The following is a 17,142-nucleotide window of genomic DNA, read 5'->3' on the forward strand; positions in this document are numbered from 1 at the left end:
ACTAATGTCATCATTGTAATAACTAATAATTCCTAACATCAACTGAGCATTTATTTTGTGTCAGGCATATAATAGAGTGCCTTAGCCTTTATTAAATCGTTTAATCCTCATGGCAATGCCGTGAACAGTCCAACCAGAATTTCCAGACAGAAGGAAAAATATGGATCTTATTACAGCAGAAAGTCAAAAATGTTTATACAAAGCTGTTATTTTTGGATGATTTCTGAGGACTCTGTATAATTCAGGTCAGTGAACAATTTATCCCTTAAGGTTATTAAATTTTTCAAAATATCCTAGGGGGAAACATAATTACTGTACATTAGATTTTCATGTGCACCTGAGTCTATTGCAGGATTTTAAAATTCTGCTCTCTTGAACGCAGACAACACCAAATGCTGGTTAGGATGTGGAACAACAGGAACAGGAATTCATTGCTGGTGGGAATGCAAATTGTACAGTCACTTTGGAAGACAGCTTGGAGATTTATTACAAAACTAAATATACTCTTAATAGGATTCAGCAACGCCACTCCTTGGTATTTACCCAAAGGAGTTGAAAACTTATGTCCATATCAACACCAGTACACAGATGTTTATAGCGGATTAGTCAAAATTGCCAAAACTTGTAAGTGACCAAGACATCCTTCAGTAGGTGAACAGCTAAATAAACTGGTACACCCAGACAGTGCAATATTATTCAGCACTATAAAAGAAATGAGCTATCGAGCCATGAAAAGACATGGAGGAAACTTAAATGCATGTTACTAAGTGAGAGAAGCCAATACGAAAAGGCTACATGCTGTATAATTTCTACTATATGACATTCTAGAAAAGGCATGGAGTCAATAAAAACATCAGTGCTTTCCAGGGGTAGGGGGGTGGGGAACGATGAATAGTCAGAGCACAGAGGATTTTTAGGGCAGTGAAAACATTCTGTATGATACCATAATGATGGATACATGTCACTATACATTTGTCCAAACCCATAGAACGTAAAACACAAAGAGTGAACTCTAATATAAACTATGGACTTTGGGTGATTATTATGTGTCAGTGTAGGCTCATTAATTGTGACAAATGTACCACTCTAGTGGGGGATGTTGATAATGGAGGCCATGCATGTGTGGGGGCAGGAAACATATAGAAAATGTGTACCTTCCCCTCAATTTTACTGTGAACCTAAAACTGCTCCAAAAATAAGGTCTTAATTTAAAAACAACAACCTTAGAACTATCTTCAAGACCTTGAGGTAGACAAAGATTTCTTAAATAGGACACAAAATGTACTAACATAAAAGAAAATATTAATAAGTTGAATGTCATTATAATTTTAAAAGTCTGTTAATTAAAAGACAAGATTAAGAAAGTGAAAAGGCATATCACGATCTGGGAGGACGTATGTGCAATACATACACCAGACAAAAAAAATCTTTTATCCAGAATATATAAAGAACTCCCACAAATTAATAAGAAAAAGACAGAAAACCCAATTTTGAAAAACAAAAGAAAATATTCAAATGACCAATAAGCATATGGAAAGATGCTCACCATATCTTGTCATCAGGAAAATGCAAATTTAAATCATGAGACACTGCTGCAGATCAACCAGAATGGCTAAAATTAAAAGGACTGACAATACCCACTGATAGGGAGGATGTGGAGCAACTGGAACATTCATACTTTTTTTTTTTAATATAAATTTATTTATTTCTGGCTGCGTTGTGTCTTTGTTGCTGCGCGCGGGCTTCCTCTGGTTGCAGCGAGCAGGGGTTACTCTTCGTTGCAGTGCGTGGGCTTCTCATTGCAGTGGCTTCTCTTGTTGTGGAGCACGGTCTCTAGGCGCGCGGACTTCAGTAGTTGCAGCACGCGGGCTCAGTAGTTGTGGTGTGCAGGCTCAGTAGTTGTGGTGCACGGGCTTATTCGCTCCGCGGCATGTGGGATCTTCCCAGACCAGGGATCGAACCCGTGTCCCCTGCATTGGCAGGCGGATTCTCAACCACTGCACCACCAGGGAAGCCCACATTCATACCTTCTTGATGGAAGTATAAATTGGTTCAGCCACTTTGGAAAACTGTTTGATAATGTCTACTGAATCTAGACATATATATACTCTGTGACTGAGAAATTCTAATGTTGGGTACCAAACAGAAATGCTTGTTTATGTCCATAAAAGACATGTACAGAAATGTTCTTAGCAATGTCATTTATAATAGCCCTAAACTAGAAACAACTCAAATGTCCATCAACAATAGATGGAGACTTTCCGGGTGGCGCAGCGGTTAAGAATCCACCTGCCAATTCAGGGGACACGGGTTCGAGCCCTGGTCTGGGAAGATCCCACATGCTGCAGAGCAACTAAGCCCGTGTGCCACAACTACTGAGCCTGCGCTCTACAGCCCGCGAGCCACAACTACTGAAGCCTGCGCATTCTAGGGCCCGCGTGCTGCAACTACTGAGCCTGCGTGCTGCAACTACAGAAGCCTGAGCGCCTAGAGCCCATGCTCCGCAATAAAAGAAGCCACCGCACCGCAACGAAGAATAGCCCCTGCGTGACACAACGAGAAAGCCCGCGCGCAAAGACCCAACGCAGCCAAGAAAAAAAAAAAGAAGGGGCTTAGTTTGTTAACCTGCAGTTTGGGTAGAACCATTGCAGAAGCAGCAAGCAATTCTGTGCCTGGCCCAGAATCTCTGACCATGAACAAATCACAGTCCTGCGTTTAGATAGAATATCTCACCTTGGTGGGATAAGTGTCAAAATACACACAGAGACTATGGGAAGTAAGTCAAATTCATAATATCAGTAATCCATGTCAAACAGAGGAATAAGTTTGATTATTGTGATATTTTGTTATTTAAGATATTTGAAATAGTTAACTCATTTAAAGGATTAGAGGATATGGTACTTTGAATTTAATTTGAAATGCTTAAAGGAATTTGAAATTAGGTCTGCAATTTTAGTTTTAAAGTGCTAAGAAAATTTAATTAAGTTTGTAAACAACGTTTGATTGATTAAATCTATGAGTTTAGACTTAGATATGTTAGTATATGAATGCTTAGGAAGATTTCAGCAGATTTTAGGTCTTTCATATTAGCTATTGGAAGTGTTTGAGCAAATCAAACAGACTAAAAATGTGGTTTACTTTGAAATTGTCTAAGGAAACTAGATTAAGTATGTGAGCAATGTTTATGGTTTAACCCATTAAGTTTTGAATTAAGTGAGCATCAAAGATTAACCAAAATAAATGTTCAAATTTACGTACAAAACCAACCAGTTTGTAGTTATAACAAGATTTGTAGACACAAGACAAATTAGATTTTTAAACGTACAGCTTCTTTCTTTTTTTAAAAATAAATTTATTTATTTATTTATGGCTGCTTTGGGTCTTCGTTGCTGCATGCAGGCTTTCTCTAGTTGCAGTAAGTGGGGGCTACTCTTCGTTGTGGTGCGTGGGTTTCTCATTGCGGTGGCTTCTCATTGCAGAGCATGGGCTCTAGGCACACGGGCTAAGTAGTTGTGGCTCAAGGGCTTAGTTGCTCCACGGCATGTGGGATCTTCCTGGACCAGTGCTCGAAGCCGTGTCCCCTGCATTGGCAGGCAGATTCTTAACCACTGTGCCACCAGGGAAATCCCAAAACGTACAGCTTTAATAACTAAGATATTATATAAAACACCCAGAACTCCAAGAATCCCTTTTAGAGCACAAAAGCCCTGGTTACTTGCTAAAATCCAGTGGACAGCATCTGTTTATGTCAGTCTGAGACCAGAAACTCCAAGCACCTGGCCACTAAAGGACACAAGGGACTTGCCACACACTGTAAGGCAGAGATTATTCTTCACCCCTCCCTGCTGATGGGAATGGGGAGATATAGGAATGAGGTGAGGGGTTGTGCCTAGAGAATCACCCTTAGCTGGGAACAAAGATGGAAGACTGCCCAAATGACTGGGGTGCTCAGCTAGCAGACGGAGGACCGCTGAATCCCAGCTCAGTGGTTATATCCAAAGACATCGTTAAAAGAGCCAGTGGCGGGCAGATGAAGCTCCTGCTAATCTGAGAGTGAAGTTCAAAGGGGACTGTGTTGGGACCCTGCATGTTATTGTTATTTTTAAAATTTATTTTTAAACTTAAATACAGTAAAATATACTCCTTTTGGTATAATTTTTTTTAAAATAAATTTATTTATTTTTAATTTTTGGCTGTGTTGGGTCTTCATTGCTGCACTCCGGCTTTCGATAGTTGCGGCGAGCAGGGGCTACTCTTTGCTGCGGTGTGCAGGCTTCTCATTGCGGTGGCTTCTCTTGTTGCAGAGCACGGGCTCTAGGCGCTTGGGCTTCAGTAGTTGTGGCACGCGGGCTCAGTAGTTGTGGCACTCAGGCTCAGTAGTTGTGGCTCGCAGGCTCTAGAGTGCAGCATCAGTAGTTGTGGCGCACAGGCTTAGTTGCTCCACGGCATGTGGGATCTTCCCAGACCAGGGCTCGAACCCGTGTTCCCTACATTGGCAGGCGGATTCTTAACCACTGCGCCACTAGGGAAGTTCCTTTGGTATAGTTTTGAGAAAGGTACGAAGTCATATAACCATTGCCACATTTAGGATGCAGAACAGCTCCATCACCCCCAAATTCCCTGATGCTATCCTTTGTAGTCAAACCCCCCAGCCCCCAACCTTAACCCTTGACAACTACGGGTCTGTTCTCCATCCCCACAGCTTTGCCTTTTCCTGAATGTTATATAAATAGAATCATCCAGCCTTTTGAGACTGGCTTCTTCACTTAGCACAATGCATTTGAGATGCACGTTATTTTAAAAGTTTGTAGAATATTCTGCAATGAGTTGCTCATCCATTCCACCACCCAGACCATTCAGGCCAGGGATATTTTAAAACATTTACCAGCCCTTTGCATGGTTACTTTTGAAGGCATCCCCATAGCATTTCAAACATTAAAAGGCAGCCATTTTTCATATTCAAGATAACTTTTTTTCCCTGTAATTTTTTTGGAATTCTCAGTTCACAGGATTGGAGAGACATTTACTTACATTTATTAAATTTTTATTTTGCAACTTTCTTATGTTAGAGCCAACACCCTTCTTTCAAGTCTCAAATATTCTGTAGGTCCCTGGAAAGCTCATAGACCTTGGACACCATGCCCCAAGTGCCTGACAGAGCCCCACAAGAATTCCATAGCTAAAGGCATCATGGTGCCAACCTACACCAGTGAGAGAAAGCAATGGAAGACTACTTTCTCTGAATTACAATGCCCTTCCTAAAAAAAGGAAAAAAGAAAAAAAGCATATGGCACAGTAATTCTTTTTTTGAAAAGATTTTATCTCACAAACATACAGACTGTGTAAGAATGTATGTGCAAATTTGTTCATTGCAATAATACTGGTAAGCGTCTATCCATAAGGGATTGCTTCAACTGTGGTACATTACACAATGGAATGCTATACAGCCATGAAAAGGGGTGAGGTAGATCTATACATGATAACAGTAAAATTTTCCCAACTAAGTGAAAGCACAAGTTGCAGAAAAAGAATGCAAAATCTGACTACCTTTCTGTCAAATAAAAATCATTATAATTTTAAAATGTTAGTAAATGCATAGAAAATAGTCGAAAAATACATGCCAAATTTAACTCTGGTTTCCTCCAAGGGAGGAAAGAGTTTTTGGATGTGTGGGTATGTGGTTAGGGTGAGGCTGTCATTATTTACTTTTATGTAACATTTGAATTTTTTGCCATGAACATATATATTACTTTGGTAATCAGGAAAAGTCAATAAATATTACTTTAAACAACCGCAATACAAGCAGGACTACTGAAAGATGTGAATTGATGTTCTGAATTTCCAAGCACATTGTGGATGAGCTTCAGACTGTTCTTGGGTTAGTGGGTTCCTTGTCTCCTCTCAAGGCCAAAACAACCTAAGCAAAAACTCCTCCTTCACCTTCTTCCTACAACTGAGCACTCTCCTACCCAACAATTATCATCCACAAAACCCAAGTTTATCTTGGTTGAGAGGTTTCTGGAAAATAAGACTTTCCCACTGGTTGAGAAGGGAAATTGGATAAAGCTAGCGTTTCAGTTCTGCATGGCATCTAAAGAACTCCCAAGCCAATCGACCGTGTATGTGCTCTGAAGAGACCCTCCCTGTCGGGGAAGGCCCTCGAACGCCAGCGGGTCAACATGGTGGTAACATGCTATGTAGAGTAACACACACATATGAAGTACCATGTTCATAAGAGTTTCAGGGACATGCTCATTAAAACAAGGTATTGAGATGCTGTCTCAGACACGTGGGAGACCAAAAGAAGTTTACAGAGCCTTGAGTCAAAAAGGGCCTCATGAGAGAGACCGCTTGAGAATACGAGGCCGGTGATGGAGCTGGAAAGGACCAAGTCCAGCGTTCGGTGTCCTGTCAGCTGGTTGGGGGCCTGCGGGCCCTCACTCACTGGTGTCTGGGGGCAGGCACAGTCTTGAGCTCCCACACCTGAGGAATGGCTTGGATACAACAGGAGCTGGTCCAAGGGACAATGACGCCATGGTGGCCCTGAGGGACCTCTTTGCTTTCCCCCTATAATTGCTTCAAAAACTGTGAGCGTCCACACCTGGGTTCCCATAGTCACCTGTTCAGGACAAGCAGCAGAGAAGACAGGAGAAGGGATGTTGGGCAGACCAGTGGCTTTTGTGGAGAACTAGCGGGCGCCCCGTCTAGCTGCCCAGGTGTCGGGTCTGCCCGCCGCTTCTGCTTTACAGGCGGTGGGAGGATGCAGGCCTCAGCCAGACACAAGGCTGGGCAGCCACCAGGTTGTTGTTTTCACCTCCCCGCGGCACAGCTGTCCTGGGAGAGGACTGAGGGCGCCAGGGAATCTCATTTGTAAAACAGGTTTCGTTTTCTCACTTGACAGACACACCTGGTGCTTCTATTCCACCTTCCTTCACCTGTGACTGGGCTGCTTCTCCTCCCATTCACGGGAGCTTCGGGATAATCTGAACCCCAGACCCAACCCCTTCCCCTGCCTCTGGGCAGCAGACTCAACCAGCCTCCAAGGTAAGATGTTTTTTGGAAGGGGGCGTGGCGCGGTGGTGGGCAGGATTGGGAAGTGGAATGGAACACGGTGATGCGCAAAGGGAAAGCAAAGAATGGGCTAAGGCAGCTTCCTGAGTTCGCTAGAGGTGACATTTACCTACCGCCTAAATGGTTGGTTGACTCACCTGCTTTGGAAGGAGGGGTCCACGGAGACGTACGCGTTCAAGGCGAGGCCGAGGCCTGGCTCTCCTGGCTCGCCAAGTCTGCTGGAATCACCTGCGGTCCCCCATTGCCAGGGCTGGTTCACATACCTCTTCAACTTCTCATCTCTGTCAAGAGCGTCCTGGAAACGGCCCTCCTCACCTCTGGGACTGGCCCTCTTCCCTCTGGCTAGAACCTGGCTCAAATGCTCTTCTCTCTGTCCTCTGTGGCCACAGGTCTCGTTTAATAGCCCCTTCCGCACTGAAAACTCTCCATACATTTCTTTTAAAACCTTTTATTCAATAATATATACTTTTAAAATTATAATATGTAACCGCCCATCATGCCATATACGCCCCGTGCCCCCACTGGAGTCTGTGGTCAGCTAGTTAACATGGTCTGCTGGAAAAAACAGGCGGCCACGGGGACGAGCCAGGGGCGCGGGGGAGCAACAGTAACCAACAACCATTTCGCATACCCTTCACATTTCCCATGCTTTCTGGGTCAGGAGGAAGTCAACAGGAAGCCAAAGGCGTGTGAACCTTTTACATTCAGAAGTGAGGTTTGATATACGGTGGTGGGCTGCCCTTCGGTTGGTCTAGTTCGTGCTCGCCAAACCTGCCACCGTTTTGTGTCTGCTCACGGAACGTGATCTCTCTACACACGTTAAGACGTTTGATTTGGTTCTTGTTCTGCTTATGGAAAAGTGGGAGGAACCGCAACAGACCTGGGGAGAGAGATGGGAGGAGGGGAAAGATGGCATTAATCATTCTGACCTGGAGTGAGGACAGGCCTCCACTGGCCTGTGGCTCCCTTCTCTTGGGGAGCACCGGGAATGGTATACAAGCCTGACTTTCCCATGGCACTTTGTGGAAAACCAGGTAAGAACTGACTGGTTTCAGGTTTCAAATAGTACCCTTTTTCTTCCTCTTCTTATCACCACTTACAGAGGCAGTCTTGGTCCCAGCCTTACTGGACCGAGTCCCTCCCCTTTTCTCGGGTCCAGGACGCTGATCTAGAAGCACCAAAGCCTCTTGTCTATTCTGTGTAAGCCAAGCTACAGGCTCAGCAGCCCAGCTCCAGATATCCATCAGACCTGACCAACTTACTTATGTCTTGGGACCAAGAATCAGATGACTGTATTTAGAGGGAAAGGGCCCAGTTCACTAATAAAGAGCAAAAACAGAGCTCAAATATTTTTAACTCCCCCCTGGAAGGAGCTGTCTGGCATGGCCTGAAAACCTCATTCCTCCTTCCATGTCCAGCACAGTGGAGTGGGTCGTGAGATGCCAGCAGAACTCTAGAAGCAGCAGCTCATAATGGTGCCACAGCAGGGTACCGACAGAAAAGACAATGTATCTGGGAAGCGGTCACACAGAAACATTTCATGACCCAAACTTTCTTTGGGTACAGGAAGGGTTCTACTGCTTAGTATCTGAGAAAGGCTGCATGGTGCGTAAGGTTAAGAAATGACTCTTCAGCAGATGATTTTCAAGCATCCCACTCCACAGAGGGATCAGTGAGAAGCAAGCTCACTGATGAAAGACTCCACCATCTGCCAAACAATGGCGTGTGCCCGCCTGTGTTGCAAGAAACGGGGCTGGGGAGAGGTTTTCCTAAATGCAGAACACTCTGCCACAAGGTAAAGTTGTGCAATGAAATGGTCAATCCCAAGCAGGATTGACAGGTTCTGAGTGATACAATTCAGAAACAAGTACCAAGAAACAACCCCCACACCACCCTAGTCCCACCACTTCTGCTCAAGTCAAGTCTTCACACCAAGGTGATTAACTGCAGCCACCCACCCACAAAACTTCACAGTTCAAGGTTTATTCTTCCTCTCCCCCAAGAGACAGGAAATACAAGTTTAAGGTCCTCATAGCAGTGGCTTGTCTCCCACTTGGGAAGGCTGGTGATTCTCAACATGCTGGTGATTATCAACATTTTTATTTATGAAAACAGGATTTAACATGGCATTTTTCTTTCCTCTAAAGGGCAGCAGCACATAAATCATACATCAGTCATCCAGTGATACAAAGAGGTGGTCAATTGTGTCTGAAGTAGTCATTAGTAAAGGATCACAACCCAGGCAGTGTTGCTTTTCTGCAAACAGAAGAAAATAGTCGGCTCCATGCTTCTTGAAGATTTATCCAAGCTTTCCACTGGGTGTCAAGATTTCTGTCCCAACCTCTTAGTCACCATTTACAGCAAGAAAAGCCAGCAAGTGAAAAACTGTTAATTTATTGATTCAATGAATTAAAAAAAAAAAAAAAAACAATCCCCAATACATGCAGTTCAGGATTAAGTATCACATTTGTAGCACATTGTTGATTCTCTACACAAAAGTATGCATCACCTGTATAATCCCATAACATCACTTCCCCCCGCCTCTACAATACCTGGTTGGGGTCATTTTCACTGACACATTCACGTAGCTCCAAAGCATATGTTATTACTGGTTTCCTTAAGCCAGATGTTTCCTCGCCACCTCCCCTCCCCTCATCCCTACCTCGGGGTTAGTTTTAATGGCAAGATGTCACTCAGTCTTAGATTTATTAAGCTCACTGACAAACTTTGGCTTCTTGTGTGCTCATATGGACCCTGCTTTTGCTTTCGGGTTTATATCTCAATGGCCTTGACTCTGATCAGTTACTATCCACTCCTGTTAATTTGTAGGAGGGAAGATTGCTTTTTCCTGTGAGTGCTCATGCAGTAACACAGATTCCTAAACGAATCATTAATCTGAACTGGCATTAAAGGAGACTGTCAACGGGGCTCTCTCAGATCCATTTCAATGCATATATAAAAATTCTTCTGATTGTTTGTGTCCCAAAATAATTTTGCTTCCATCCTCATCAAAGCAGCACCTGGGAGAGGCTAAGTCATTTCCCTGAGTAGACGCAGACTGAGACCCACAGCCATGGGCTGGCTCTCTCTGGGACTCAGCATCTGCCTCAAGAGCACCACCTTGCAGTCCCACTGGAACCAATCCTGGGGGCGTTCCAGAACTCAGGGCACGTTCCAGAACTTGAACTTTGTGCTCCCTTGCTTTCTTCCCTCAAGAAGTCATGCCCCGCCACCTCAAGATCTACCTTTCAACTGTTTTTACTGATTCCCTTTCTTCTTTTAACAGCCCCCTCTCCTGTCCTCTCTCCCTGCCCCCAAGGATTATAAGCTCTTCCGTCTCCTCTAATCAATCAGTTGGAGAGCACCTTCCTTCTCTGCACGGGAATACATATGCTTTGAGCCTCGTGAGTACCAACGTGCTGGAGAATGCCTGTGAGGAGACCCAGCAGAGTGACTGAGGTTCACGTGCCTCACAGAACTGGCTCTGGCACTCCTCTAAGTGGTAAGATGACCCGGGAATGCTTGGTCTGCATTATACACTCATTGGTTGCTCCCACCTGGTCACTTACCACGGGGCTAGGATAGGACAGGGGCAGGCCAGCTGATAGGATCACGGGGAGAGTGAACTGCAAGCAAACCTGATGAAAGTATTTGCACTTCATCAGTTCTGCTCTCGCCATGGGATTTCTCAGCTGAAGCAAAACCTTGCAGTTATGCTCACCTGTGGCCAACAACCTCTGATACACCGATCTGTATTTGGCACGGGAACCTTCCGTTCTCACCATACCGGGTCTATGTTCTTGAACACAGGCAGTACCTGAGATGACAGTGTAACACTACCCTGTTCCCCACATTTTTTTGCTTTTCTTTAGGAAATAATAGGTCCTTATCATAGGCACTTTTAACCTGTTACAAGGTAATGAAGCAAACAAAATGTCTAATGAAAATTACTGAGATGAATTTAAGAAATAATATGCTAACCGAAAAGGATATTGGGTGGGTAAATCTACCACAGCTTTGTCTAAATGTAAGATTAGACTCACTCACACACACGCACGCTCTCATCCCTCTTTTGGAACTCTCCAAGACTGCCTCCTAACCCAGGTAAATACTCTAAAATCTCAGGGGAGCTAGGTCCATCTGGACACAAAATGGTTCTGGAGATAGGTAAAAGAGGAAAGAAAGGTCTGGATGAGACTCAGTTCAGTTTGGCAAAGAACCACCCACAGTCAGTCAGCCAGAAGTTGGGTGTCAAGACCAGACTCAGAAAGGAGTGAGCATTTTAAACTCAGTTATGCTATATGTCTAAGGCATGAAGAGAGGTAAAAAGTATAGGTGGTGGAAAAGTAAACTGTACACATAAAATGGAAGAATTACTCCTTTGCCAAGCTGCAGTCACAAAACCCAAGGACAGGCAGGTGAGCTGTGTTTGCATCTACTACATCATGACCAGAGGAGAGACAGTAGTCAAGTCACCTGACTCTTCTCCGCTGCTTCTACTGCCTCTGTGGGGACCCAAGAGAAAGAAACGGGGTTACTACTTCACCAAGACCCTCCAGTAGGCTTCCTCTGCCTGGTCCAGACCGGCAATTTAAAAAAAAAAAAAAAAAAAAAACAAGGGTGGGGGGAGGGAATGGGTGACAAAGGAGGAGATGGGTGGGGCAGGAAAGACACACAGTGGCACATTTCCCTGATAAATAATAACCAACAGTTCGGTGTTGCCTAGAAGGGCACATTAGAAGGCTTTTGATATCCAAAACACTGAGTTTTGCTGCCTGACATATCAATATAGGTTCACCCAAGAGCTCCTGTCTTGTTTTTGATTTTCAGGTAGAACAAATGTATACATTAATATACAGAATGTGCAATGAAGGCAGGTAGCATTGGTATGAGAACCTTAACTGAATGCATTTCCTGGCTTTGGGATCTTGTTTTATTTGAAGTTCCCACTGACCAAACGACAAAAATAGCATCTACATTTAGAGATAGGACCTGCTACCAATACCAATACGATTTTATTGGGATATGGAATGTAAACAGATGTTTTCAAACAACCTAACCTTATAAAAATGTATGGCATTATTAAATAGTAATAAAGAAATCCTAAAGTGTGATGTGGTGGTAGACACCTTGAGCTCCAGCCTAGTGTGAGAGGTCCCCACAACTGCAGCATGGCCCTGCAGCTGGGGTCAGGGGACTGCTTGCAAACTATGTTGATGACAAGTCCCCAGAGTGACATCAGCTCTATTTTTTTTTAATTTTCTTAAACAAAATATAGCTTCCTTTGCTAACGTGAAGGCTAGCACAATGGATCCCAAGCTTTGATACTTGCCCCAGCAGCTCCACTCCTTTCCCCAAGTCGCTTGTATGCTACTCTCTCCGGTCACCTGGGTTATCGGTGGGTGGCCCTGCCCACACAACTCCAGTCCCTGCACGTGAGAAAGACTTATCTCTGCCAACACATTCATGTATTACCTATCAGAGCTTAAAAATGCAGATTACCCTGATTACAGAGGGAAACTGTTTCTCATGGGGATAAAAAGAGGTAAAGCATGGGAGGGGAGTACTTGTTTTTTTCCCACCCAATCCGTCTTTCCTGAATAAATTCTAATAAGGATGCTTTTTTTTCTCCCTCCCTGACCTCCCTGAAGACTGACTTTCCAGCTTTAGTTATGGTTGTGAACAAAAAGTCTTTGTTTCAGAGACGTGCGTTAAAATAGGTGCACACACAGGGATGTGCTGGGAAATGAAGTTTTCCTTAAGAGGCTGGAAAAAAAAAGCTACATGAAAAAAATAGCAACAAGATTTTATGGTTAGGCAAATCAACGAAGGTTACACTGAGCTCCAAGTTATGCACTTAGCATCCAACTTTTGATGAGACAGATGGACCTGTCCATGGCATCAGAAGGTTTAAAGTGATGCCTCCTGATATCAAAGGGGACTCCTGTGAGAGTGACTGCAGTTTGCTCCCAAATGAATACACTTAGAAGAAAACTGCAGGGATGAGGTACATTTCCCAGAGAGCTCATGTCATTAAAAAAAAAAAAAAAAAAAAAAAAAAAAACATAAAACATGAATTTGTAAAAGAGCTTAGAAAAAAATACTGTCACTGTTTTAGTATCTCCTTTTCGTGAATGAGGCTGGTGTGTCACTATAGACCGCTGACATTTTGCTAAAACTTGAGCCTGAATCTCACCAAAGGAAACCCAGACCACAGTGGAATAGATAGGAAGTCAGATATTCAGAGCTTGTTGACTTGAACAGGTTAATTCAACAGTGGTCTCCTGTTAAATAAAGGTAAATGTACAACAACTCCGAGTCTCTCATCTCCCATGCATTCCAAAGGGAAAGTCCCCTCAGATACCCAACTATGTGCATCGTCAGGCTGCCGAACAGCAGTTCCCTGTAGACTAGTGCTGGGGAGTTTCTTTCTTTTTGACAGACTTTTAGGTCTTTACTCTTCTTTGCGTTTAGAAGGAATGGCTAGAATTTCTTTTTATCACACTGTAGTTTTCCTTCAAGGTTTGTGTTTGGTTGGTTGGTTTTATTGGCAAGCATCAATGCCGCATTACCCGTCGCTTTCCAGTCTTCATCGGGCCGCCGTGAGACCACTGGAAAGTACAGCATTATCTGCACAAGGCTGGGACTGCTCCTTCACCACGGGGTCTGCAAGAAAACAGGAGGACAGTCAGCAGAGGCAGGGCTGGCCAGTGCCAGGGGAGAACACCATAACAGACCCAACCTTCTTCCACAGTGAGATAGAGACACAGGCTACCAGGAAGTCAGGGTCAGGAGGGCAACAGAAATTACAGACACTGAGAAATGATCAGGGGGAAATGCTCTCACAATCAACTCGTATATTTCTTCAGAGTACAAGTTCAACTGCTAAGACTAAGGGAAAAGACAGGCAGAGAAACACCCATTTCCCACTGTTCAAAATTTCTACTGATTTTCTTATGTGTTGTTTTTCCTTGAATACTAACATCATATCCAACTCCCATTTCTTCAAAGTATGTGCGATAGATAATAAACACTTCGGAGGAAAGGGTGAATAAAAGGAGCTATTAGAAGAACTATCGATTTTAAGCAACAGTATAAAAATTTTTTTATAGAAGTATAATATGTATTCGGAAAAGTAGACAGATCATGATTTGCATAATATAAACATCAGTGTTCTTAATTCAGTCAAACTCAGAGTGTAAAAATAGCCTTCTGTGACAGAAAGACATCCATTTACACTTGTCTGAGGTCTGGAAGAATGAAGGGTAACACCTTTTAAATCTGCTGTCTACTAATGCTTATGGGTTACCAGGCTCAAGACCACAGAGCAATGTATTCTTCAGGCAAGATTTAGTTAATCTCCAGAGAGGAAAAAAAGGAGAAGGAAAAAGCGTATTGGTCAAGCAAGAGATAGGCTGAAAGTTCTCATCTCACTTCAGACAGAAAATTGAGACAGATCACTTAACCTCCCTCACTCTCAGTCTCCTCTGTGACTGGACTAAATGACCTCACACTGCCTATAATGAGAGGAAAGTCTGGGACATACTTTATCAGTGGGGAGAACCATATGCATGCAGACCGATAAGCAACCACATGAACTGAATGAATATACACACATACTTTAAAGTGAGACCTAAGAAGTCTGTAATTCAGACAGGATTTTAGTGAGGTCCTTCCATACCTGCTTTCCTTTCCTCAAATTCCTTGTATTTATTTATCTTATTTCCTTCTTTAAAAATATGCTATGGTCACCTTACTACTTTCAACAAATCACTTTTTTTTTTGAGGGGGAAAAAAATCTTTGATTAGGTTTCCACACAAATGTATATATTTGAAAACAAAACTTTAGATACTTGTCATCTATCAACTCAGGGTCATGGGCAATGGTCAAACAGACCAGACTCAAGGGAAATACAGCAGTGAACAAGCAAACACCTTTGGGCATCTAGAAACAGATCTGCAGAGCTGTTTCAAGAGTCGAACTAATGAGGCCAAATCCCAAGCATGATTCATCCAAATACCCAGAATTCTCTTGTCTGGCCTCAAAGATAAAGAGTAGAAGAATTTCCCTTTGACAAATCAGGCCCCTGGAAACTCACAGAAGTATGGGTGCTCCATGGCCTCTTTGGCAGTCAGTCTCTGTTGATGGTCATATCGCAGAAGTTTGTCCAGAAGATCTAGGGCCTCAGGGCTGACGAGGTGTCTGTTCTCACTATGGATAAAATTTTCCCAGCGTTTCCGTGAATGTCTGAGAAGAAAAGGAAAGCATTGGTATTCTGAGATTAAATTCAACAAGAATCCTTACATATTAGGCTAAAAGCCAACAAAGTCTTAGAACATTGCGCTGATTACAAGCTCATTAAATCTCATTCTTATTGTTACTTGTCCCCCCCACCCCGGCCCCATAGTTATGATCACAGCATCCTCAAACAAAACAGTGCTCTGTGACTGATACGTAGAATTAATTAAAATGTCTGCATCTGATTTAAAATTTGTAGAACCTTTCTAGATAATTTTTTACGCCCCAGGCTTTTAGTCAATTCTGGGTGAGGCACGGAGGTAGCTAAGTAATCTTTATTGTTCAGCAGATATATTTAAAGAGCTAGCCTCAGAAACATGGAGGTTCCATAAAAATTACTGTCTGAAAATTGTCAACACAACATCTACTTTTCAACACTACTGTACTGTATCTGAGAATATGCTTTAAAATTTGCTCCCTTACAGAAAATCCATTACACAGAACAAGAAACTACAAATCTCTTATTCAAAGAAGAATCACAGCTTTCTAAGATTTTCCATTAAAATAAGCCATATGCTGTTCCAGAAAGCTTTTTTCTGTAGCATGATTTTGTCTTCCATTTTCTATTGATAAACAGGTTATCTCTTAGAGAAGTAAAATGATTAGAAGACACATGTAAACAATGCCCAAATTTCTCAAGTTAAAAAATATATATGGGGAAAAAAAAGAATATTTCGATTTTGATATAATTAGAAAGGAGAAAGAGCTTTAGAAAGTGATTTCAGCTAACCTTTTCACTTCTGAAATGGGGTAAATTAAGACCCTCTTTCTTTCTCTCTCTTACTTACTGTCCCAGGATATCGTTGAAGTGTGGATCTAGGTCTATGTGATACTTCTTCAGATACCCATACAGCTCATCTGTACCCAGAACCTTGGCAATGCGAACAAGCTGAAACACAAAACAAACTGACCAAATTACTGAGCACAGAACTCACTGCAAGCCCGTGGGGATGCTGGACCAAAGAATTAGGAGACTTCCACATCACTAAATTTCCAGGGAACAGATACAGATCTGAGCCCGGGGCGGGCAGGCAGCAGACTCACAGATATGAAGTTCACATGAATGCAAATTTCCAAAATGCCTTTAAAATGATAATAATATTATGACAATAATATTCTACAGGCTGATGATTATGGGGACAAAAAACCTAATGACTAGAATCTTTTTTTTTTTTTTTTAATAAATTTATTTATTTATTTATTATTTATTTTTTGATGCGTTGGGTCTTTGTTGCTGTGCTCGGGCTTTCTCTAGTTGCGGCGAGCGGGGGCTACTCTTCATTGCAGTGCATGAGCTTCTCATTGCGGTGGCTTCTCTTGTTGCGGAGCATGGGCTCTAGGCACATGGGCTTCAGTAGTTGTGGCTCTCGGGCTCTAGAGCGCAGGCTCAGTAGTTGTGGTGCACAGGCTTAGTTGCTCCACAGCATGTGGGATCTTCCCGGACCAGGGCTCAAACCCGTGTACCCTGTATTGGCAGGCGGATTCTTAACCCCTGCACCACCAGTGAAGTCCTTAATGACTAGAATCTTGTTTTATTAGACAAGGAGGTACCTGACTTCCTCATAGACACAATTTGGAAGTTGGGCATAACGCAGCACTATCTGTCTCTATCTTTGGGGAACCACAGACAAGATTTTGTGAAACTCTTTACCCTGAAGAAAAGCTTATATGCAGATACTGGATGATATTTAGTGGCTCAACAACAGCATCCCTATCAAGATGCTATTTTCTTGGCATCTGCCCCCAAATGGATAGGAGCCAGATGATGTTTG

The 17,142-nt window shown here is 43.0% G+C and overlaps 1 protein-coding gene across 2 annotated transcripts in view; it reads right to left on the minus strand.

Annotated features, from left to right (window-relative positions):
• Positions 1 to 7,503: 7,503 nt before the first annotated feature.
• The window catches only part of CSNK2A2 (casein kinase 2 alpha 2), a 38,980-nt gene continuing 29,341 nt past the window's right edge, over positions 7,504 to 17,142 (minus strand). Inside the window, exons 9-12 of one of the 2 annotated variants that reach the window (XM_036833808.1) lie at positions 16,159 to 16,259; positions 15,171 to 15,319; positions 13,644 to 13,737; positions 7,504 to 7,951 (exon numbers count right to left, since the gene is read on the minus strand). In XM_036833808.1, coding sequence (XP_036689703.1) covers positions 13,661 to 13,737; positions 15,171 to 15,319; positions 16,159 to 16,259 — 327 coding nt within the window. In that variant the 3' untranslated portion in view covers positions 7,504 to 7,951; positions 13,644 to 13,660. Of the gene's footprint in view, positions 7,952 to 9,444; positions 11,577 to 13,643; positions 13,738 to 15,170; positions 15,320 to 16,158; positions 16,260 to 17,142 lie in introns of those variants that run through there. The other variant, XM_036833809.1, reaches the window with a different exon arrangement.

Source organism: Balaenoptera musculus, chromosome 19 (genome assembly GCF_009873245.2).
Source record: "Balaenoptera musculus isolate JJ_BM4_2016_0621 chromosome 19, mBalMus1.pri.v3, whole genome shotgun sequence".
NCBI classification, from domain to species: Eukaryota; Metazoa; Chordata; class Mammalia; order Artiodactyla; family Balaenopteridae; genus Balaenoptera; species Balaenoptera musculus.